Source organism: Rhamphochromis sp. 'chilingali' (assembly GCF_963969265.1).
Source record: "Rhamphochromis sp. 'chilingali' genome assembly, chromosome: 1".
Classification (NCBI taxonomy): domain Eukaryota; kingdom Metazoa; phylum Chordata; class Actinopteri; order Cichliformes; family Cichlidae; genus Rhamphochromis; species Rhamphochromis sp. 'chilingali'.
Genome location: NC_137929.1, coordinates 48,958,402 through 48,967,090, shown reverse-complemented (window position 1 = coordinate 48,967,090; position 8,689 = coordinate 48,958,402). Strand labels below are relative to the sequence as shown.

Here is an 8,689-nt window from a genome sequence, read left to right as displayed (position 1 = left end):
TGTTTTTCTCCATCTGCGCTCAGCTTTCCTACACTCTCTTTTTTCATTTTTCACCAGTGTGGAGTTTCTCCATGGAGACTTTTTCCTTCCAGAGATAACCTTCACCTTAATGGGAGCAATAGTGTCCATTACATTTAACATGTTAGCATTGAAGCTATTGATGAGCTCATTGACTGACCCTCTGGACAGGTCAGGTGTTAATGGGAAGACCTGGTTAAAAATTGCACTACTGTGTTCAGTTATACACCGTTTTGTGATCACTGTTGTTGATATATTTGTGTGGGCTGAGATTTTACTTTCAAAGAAAACACAGTAATGATCAGACACGCCCACATCAGACACAGTAACCTTTGAAATGCTCAGGCCTTTGGAGATCAGTAGGTCAAGAGTGTGTCCTCTATTATGTGTGGCCTCTGTTACATGCTGAGTCAGCCCAAAGTTGCCCAGAGTGTTACTCAGGTCTTTAGTCACTTTGTCCTGAGGGTTGTCCACATGGATGTTAAAATCCCCAACAATAATTACACAGTCAAAATCAACACAGATCACAGACAGCAGTTCACTGAGGTCATTAAAAAAGTCTGTGCAGTATTTGGGAGGCCTGTAAACATTAAGAAACACAACTTTGGATGGGGCCTTCAGCTGTAAAGCCACATATTCAAAAGACTGAAAACTTCCAGGAGATAGCTGCTTACATTGAAATGATTCATTAAATAAGACAGCAACCCCCCCTCCTCTCCTGCTCACCCTGGCCTCACTGATAAAACTGTAGTTAGGACGGGTCGTCTCGATGAGAACAGCTCCACTGTTACTTTGGTCCAACCAAGTTTCAGTTAAAAACATAAAATTAAGGCTGTGCTCAGTGATTAAATCATTAATTAAAAATGTTTTCCCAGCTAAAGATCTAACGTTTAATAAAGCCAACTTAAGTGGGAAAAGGGAAGTTAAAAAGGGAAGTTTTTTTTATAAAGAAAAATGGGTTGACAGGTTTAAAAGTTGATGTGAGCAGTAAATAAAAAGGGTTAAACACACAGTATCGCTCTCAAACTGCTCCTCTTCCTGGAGTGAAGCACAGCCTGATAACCCTCCCTCTTCTTCCTGCTCTTAAACACATCACCTCCTCTCTGTCCACGTGTTTCCTCCTCATGGGTGTAACCAACATGTTGTGACGTGTAGGCTGTGATAAGCTCCGTTTACTGAAGAAAAAGACTTTGTGGAGATTACACCTCAGACTAGTTTCAGTTATATGGAAGAGAAACGCACACAGTCACTGACACTGAGAGGAGAAATGGCGCAGAAAGGAGTTCAGCTGGATGAAGAAACCTTCTCTTGTTCCATCTGTTTGGATTTACTGAAGGGTCCGGTTACTATTCCCTGTGGACACAGCTACTGCAGGAACTGTATTAAAACCCACTTTGATGAAGAGGACAGGAAGGGAATCCACAGCTGCCCTCAGTGTAGGAAGACTTTCATACCGAGGCCTGTCCTGGAGAAAAACACCATATTAGCAGCTTTAGTGGAGCAGCTGAAGAAGACTGGACTCCAAGCTGCTCCAGCTGATCACTGCTTTGCTGGACCTGAAGATGTGGCCTGTGATGTCTGCACTGGGAGGAAGTGGAAAGCCGTCAAGTCCTGTTTATTCTGTTTGGCCTCCTACTGTGAGAAACACCTCCAACCTCACTATGATTCACCATCATTAAAGAAACACAAGCTGGTGGCCCCCTCCAAGAAGCTCCAGGAGAACATCTGCTCTCGTCATGATGAGGTGATGAAGATTTTCTGTCGTACTGACCAGCAGAGTATCTGTTTTGTCTGCTCAATGGATGAACATAAAGGCCATGAAACAGTCCCAGCTGCAGCAGAAAGGACTGAGAAGCAGAAGGAGCTCGAGGTGAGACGACTAAACATCCAGCAGAGAATCCAGGAGCGAGAGAAAGATGTGAAGCTGCTTCAACAGGAGGTGGAGGCCATCAATGGCTCTGCTGATAAAACACTGGAGGACAGTGAGAAGATGTTCACTGAGCTGATCCGTCTCCTCCAGAAAAGAAGCTCTGATGTGAAGCAGCAGGTCAGATCCCAGCAGGAAACTGAAGTGAGTCGAGTCAAAGAGCTTCAGGAGAAGCTGGAGCAGGAGATCGCTGAGCTGAAGAGGAAAGACGGCGAGCTGGAGCAGCTCTCACACACAGAGGATCACAACCAGTTTCTACACAACTACCCCTCACTGTCAGCACTCAGTGAGTCTACACACTCATCCAGCATCAATATTCGTCCTCTGAGCTACTTTGAGGATGTGACAGCAGCTGTGTCAGAGACCAGAGATAGACTACAGGACATTCTGAGAAAGGAATGGACAAACATCTCACTGACAGTCACTGAAGTGGATGTTTTACTGTCACCACCTGAGCCAAAGACCAGAGCTGAATTCTTAAAATATTCACATGAAATCACACTGGATCCAAACACAGCAAACACACATCTGTTATTATCTGAGGGGAACAGAAAAGTAGCACGAATGAAGCAACAACAGTCTTATTCTGATCATCCAGACAGATTTGCTGATTGGTGTTTTCAGGTCCTGAGTAGAGAGAGTCTGACTAAACGTTGTTATTGGGAGGTGGAGTGGAGAGGGGGAGAGGTTTGTGTAGCAGTCACATGCAAGAATATCAGCAGAGTTGGGAGCCTCAATGAATGTGTATTTGGATTCAATGACAGATCTTGGGCATTATATTGTTACACTAACAGTTATCAGTTCTTGTACAACAGTGCACAAATTGTCCTCTCAGGTCCTCGGTCCTCCAGAGTAGGAGTGTACCTGGATCACAGAGCAGGTATTCTGTCTTTCTACAGCGTCTCTGAAACCATGACTCTCCTCCACAGAGTCCAGACCACATTCACTCAGCCGCTCTATGCGGGACTATATCTTTATGGAGATGGAGTCACTTCAGAATTGATTAAGGTGAAATAGACAGAGAAGATATGTTCATGTTGATCCCTGACCATTATATGTAGTTGTGTAATTTCTAAATGAGGCTTTACATTTTAGACGGAGAAGTTCAGCTGTCCATTTGTTCTGGATTTTTTGAGGACATATATTACATATAATCATGTATGCTTGTACACAGTAGATATCCACACTGGAATGTTTTTCATAGAGGATTTACCCTGCTAAGCATTTAACTCTTATAATCAAACTCTATAAGACTCATATACTTAAGTGAAATATTATCCATATTCATATCATAAGGCTGTGTCATCTGTTGAATGATTACCTGTTCATGCATACAGTTTTGCTCTGTAATTTATTAAGTACAACTTATATGTAACTTTTGACAGATTTATAGACCATGGTGACAGGTTATGACATACAGATAGTCGAACTTGGCCCATTGGAAGATGCACCTGGTATGACAGTCCAAACTGGGCCAACAATCATTAAGTTCAAACGTTTGAGCTCACTTTGGCCTTAACCCTGTAAAAAGGAGTCATAAAAGTGATGGACAATAAGGAGGGGAAAGAAAGGCAGGGCAAGTTATGTAACACAAGTATTGAATATCAGAAACACAACAACGTGGGTAAAAATTGATGCATCGGAGTTAACCAGTGATTTAATCCATAATTGTTGTAATATCAACATTTGCAAAGTTGGAAAAATACTTGTACTAGTTTAAACTTAAAACTAAATCAGTGAAAGGACAAGGAATGGTAAAGTTACTCAGCAGCTGTTTGTTGTCTCCTATTACAGGAAGGTCAGATATGACCCCACTAGCTTTTTCTTTTTGTTACTTTGTGTGTCTCTACTGATTGTGCTTAAAGGCTCTACACCCTGGCCTTTGCTTTGTTTGTTTTGCTGTGTGTTGTCTTCTTGTTTTGTGTATTGTGATGTACTGTTTTGCTGTTTATATAACTCTGTTTAAAGAACCCTGTTTCAAGAATTCTGCTCCTTTGCAGAGAGAAAAAAAATTTGAGTGACTTGATTTTAATTCGATCTAAAAAGCTGAATCTCCACACCATTGGCCGAATATCACGTTACCATGTTGGCTTTAAAATTGCAGCCCACCACATTGATGTGTGAAAAATAATATTGCACTGATTCAAACTGTACTTACATTTATATACCTTTGTTACATCAATATAAATCTGAATGTGTTCTTATGGCTGATAATCATGTGAGTTTAAATGATACTACTCTTCATATTCAGCATGTTTGAAATCTGTCATCAGTCTGGTTAGTGGTTTTCTGTAGTTGCTGTAGTGGGTTGTCAAATGCAACAATATATTGGAACTGCAGTGATTCATCAGTTAGTCAATTATTAGAGAATTGATTGTTTTATCATTATTTTAGTCACATTTAAAGCTGGTTCCAGTTTCTGAAATGTGAAGATTGTTGATTTTCTTGATCATATATGACAGTAAACTTAATGTCTTTGAGTTTTTAAATGTTTCAATGTAGTAAGATTTGAATCCTTGAGGTTTTTGATATTGCATTATTATTGTGTCTAGAATGATGACATTTAATGTCATTTTTGGGGTGTAAAGTTTGAACACACTCGATCATTTATACATTGAAATATAAATACTAAATAACACAGGCCTGTATATTGTGGAGGATAGACATGTTGCTTTGCCCTGAGCTGTGTCTGGCAGGCAGAGCGTCTCCACAAATCTGATGCTTCTGATTTGGAGAAAATGAGCTGAGGGTGACACCTGGTGGACAAACACAGACATGACAAGAAGAAAGACTAAAGTGCAGAGGGGAGACAAACAGCTGGAAATACTTGTTGGAAAGGATTGTCATGCTTCAGAAAAACACACAGCACACACTCTAACAGTCCTTTATTTGCACTGAAGGAGACACGTGAAGAAACCAAATCACACAATAATGAAGTGAACACATTCATAGTCAGTGTTCAAGATGATGGATAGAAATGAGAATTGTGGAGCATTTATACATTTATAGGTCTGTGACTTACAGCAGAAGCAGCATTCACATGAATTCACCAACTGTTTATTTCTCTGTTATTCTGATTAAAATGTCAAATAAATATATTTTCCACTTTCGGTCCTGCGTGTCGAGAAATCTGCTGTTAAATCAGAAAATTAACAGACTTCAGATTTTATTCAAAGACATGTTACTTTGTATCATCTGTCAGCAGGCATGTGTTAACAGGGACTATCAGACAGTTTAGTGGTAAGGAGAAATATTAATCAGATTGGAATCCACAATTCCCCAAAATAGGTTATGTATACAGTTAATGAAACTAAAAGAAATAAATCATTTATCCCTGCTCGAACACTCGATGTGTGTCATACTTTTTTGTCATTTTGTTTTACTTTTGTGACTCCTGGTTTTATGTTGATTCAAAGAGGAAAACAAGATTAACAGATTATTGCTTTGTTGAAAGCACCAATGCAGCAAAATGTTTGAAAGTTACCTCTGTGGTAGCCGTCTTGTTTGTTTCTGTAAAGAGGAAGCTTGTCTTAACTGCACTTCTTTTATAGGCCACTTTGAATTGAGAAGCTGTGGTCTCAGAGTATATAAAGCTGGCAGGAAATAAATAGGGGGTCATTGAAAGCTGTACATACTGGGTTAATTAGATCAGTATTGGACTATGGGTGTATAGTATAGAATTCTGCTGCCGAAACAAGTGTTGGAAAGCTAGATAGTATCTAATAGCTGTGTCCCAATCCAATGACCACACGCTTTGTAGTTAAGGCTAGAAATATGTTTTGGAATTTGTACGTGCTTTGTTTCTAGGGGCCACCATTTTTAGCTCCATTCTGCTGCTGATACATACTTTAGGTTTCTGAATACTAAACTTGTTGCTGCATTTCATAGTGTGTAACTTGAAGGCCCTGAGTACTTTCTCCCACACTGAAAACACTGGAATGATAAAATTATTTGAACATTACCTAATAAGACTGATTCAGGACAGACAATTGGTTATTTTAAACTTATAGCAGTCCTTTACAAACAGGGAACAGTCTGTCTATTCTCTACATCTGTCAGCTGCTGCTGGCTCTTCCTCCTCCTCTTCCTCACACACTGCTGAGTTTGTCCTGGTGGATCATCAGGGGTGCAAAGCCTCACAGATGATGTGCAGCAGTGGGTCCCTCAGTCTGTCCTCACTCTGGACACTTGCAGTTGTCACACCATCCATCCATCCATCCATCTTCATCCGCTTTATCCGAGGCTGGGTCGCGGGGGCAGCAGCCTAAGCAAAGAGGCCCAGACCTCCCTCTCCCCAGCCACCTCCTCCAGCTTATCCGGGGGAACACCAAGGCGTTCCCAGGCCAGCCGAGAGATATAATCTCTCCAGCGTGTCCTGGGTCTGCCCCGGGGTCTCCTCCCGGTGGGACATGCCTGGAACACCTCACCCAGGAGGCGCCCAGGGGGCATCCTTGTCAGATGCCCGAACCACCTCAGCTGGCTCCTTTCGATGTGGAGCAGCAGCGGCTCTACTCTGAGCCCCTCCCGGATGGCCGAACTTCTCACCCTATCTCTAAGGGAGAGGCCAGCCACCCTTCGGAGGAAGCTCATTTCTGCCGCTTGTATCCGCGATCTCGTTCTTTCAGTCACTACCCACAGCTCGTGGCCATAGGTGAGGGTAGGGACGTAGATCGACCGGTAAATTGAGAGCTTCGCTTTTACACTCAGCTCCCTCTTCACCACGACGGACCGGTGCAGCGTCCGCATTACTGCAGCTGCAGCCCCAATCCGTCTGTCGATCTCCGGCTCCTTTCTCCCATCACTCGCGAACAAGACCCCGAGATACTTGAACTCCTCCACTTGGGGCAGGAACTCATCCCCGACCCGGAGTGGGCACTCCACCCTTTTCCAGCTGAGAACCATGGCCTCAGATTTGGAGGTGCTGATCCTCATTCCCGCTGCTTCACACTTGGCTGCGCCTAGAAATCCTTTCCATAAAAATTATGAACAGAACCGGAGACAAAGAGCAGCCCTGGCGGAGCCCATCACCCACCGGGAACGAGTCCGAGAACAGTTGTCACACATGGAAATCAAATGTGTGATAAGCTGCAGGATTCAAACAGAATTGTAACTTATAAATACATTGATATGTTCGTAGCATAAACCTATTCGCTGGAACGTTCAAGAGAATTCTACTACAAAGCAAAGCAAGGGAAAAATACAGTTTGGACAGAAAGTAAGAATTTCTGGAAAATGGCATGGTATAATGAAGTAAAAGGGAGTCATTTATATAGGATACAAAACACAATAGAAGTTAACAGCCATAGTGGATTAAATAGACAGGATATTATAGGTTATTATAAGTAGAATACAAACAGGTCATTGCTTTCTAAATGGTACTCTTTTTAGGATGTGGAAACATCTGACTGGGTTGTGTGATTGGTGTAATGCTATGGGGACGGTTGAACATGTGCTTATTAGTTGTAGGAAGTATGTAAGAGAGTGTTGAGGGTAGAAATGGGTGGTGTAATGGAACTAACGTTTGAAAAGGTGGTTAATCAGTTAAGTCATAATGAAGGGAAAGGAGTGGCTTTTTGTTTTGTTTTTTAAGAAATACTGGTCTCATCAAGAAGATCTAAGGATTTGGAAGTGAATTTAGAATAAAAGCCAGGAGATGGCAGTAGTGCAACATCTTTGGATGCAAGCTGTTGTTAAAAATGAAGAAGAAGAAGATAGGGGGACATTTTTGGAAGTTGCTGTTTGTATGTGTAAGGGATGTCCAATAAACTAAGTACTAATTACTTCAGTTTAGACTGAGTGATGTCTGATGTGTTCCACACCTCTCTGCGTAACGCTCTTATAAATTCCATTTATTACATTTTTGCTTTTTTTTTCTTTGTTTTGTTTTTGTTTTTAAAAAAGTTTATAACTTAACTGTTTTCCAGCCTGGAGTTTCTGATGGTTTCATGGGGTGATTTTGTCCGAACTGTGTGCAGGACAGGAGCTGGATGCAAATCTCATCTGTAACATTTAGAAATGGAAAGCCCCAAACATCAGACCATCAAAGCCAATGTTGGTATGTTATTTGACTTTTGAATAAATCTACTTAGCATTGTGCACTAATAACATTAAAATCAAACACTTCTGCATAAACATGCATACCAGAATATTCTCAGTTACCTTTGAAGTTTGTCATCTCTGTTCTTTGTAAACTCTTTGTATTTCTTACCCTGTGGTAGCTGGGATAAGCTCCCACACAACCTTGAAAAGAATAAGAAGTAGAGGATGGATAGATGGTATTTACAGTTGAAATTAATTATATCTGATTTTTATTTTTAATCTAAGGATGATTGTGGTGCACAGTCTGCAGTGTTGTGCAGGGGAGATGGGCTCACCTGCAGCGAAGGGCTGTCGGAATTCAAAGAGTCTTTCAAATGTGGCGACAAATGCGTCCTTTTCTCCGAATTTGAAGGATGGCTGGTCCAAATTCAGGGGAGGGATGCATCAAATGCCAATTTGGAAGCAACGACAGTATACTGTGTATATTTATACTGGCAGTATGGAAAATGATTATTTGGAAATGCTTAAAATGGAAATGATCATTTACTGTGAGGTGAGGTGTGGTTGGGGTGTGGACGGTGGTTGTGCTTTTGTAACGTTGAGATATGGACAGCTACACACTGAGGCCTCAGTCCTGCCTGTTCACATTTTATTCAGTAAAAACTAAATTTTCACTGCTTTTATGGCCTTTTTAGTGGGGAGAAC

The 8,689-nt window shown here is 41.5% G+C and overlaps 1 protein-coding gene across 1 annotated transcript; it reads left to right on the top strand.

Annotated features, from left to right (window-relative positions):
* The first annotated feature begins 1,259 nt into the window (after positions 1–1,259).
* Positions 1,260–5,188, top strand: LOC308401259 (tripartite motif-containing protein 16-like). Its single transcript, XM_080889402.1, has one exon. It carries the CDS (start codon positions 1,286–1,288, stop codon positions 2,960–2,962), a length of 1,677 nt encoding a protein of 558 aa, XP_080745528.1. The 5' UTR covers positions 1,260–1,285; the 3' UTR covers positions 2,963–5,188.
* Positions 5,189–8,689: the final 3,501 nt, after the last annotated feature.

Bases quoted from the DNA above. Each gene is read 5' to 3' on its own strand.
- LOC308401259 (XM_080889402.1), top strand. From the start codon at position 1,286: ATGGCGCAGAAAGGAGTTCAGCTGGATGAAGAAACCTTCTCTTGTTCC.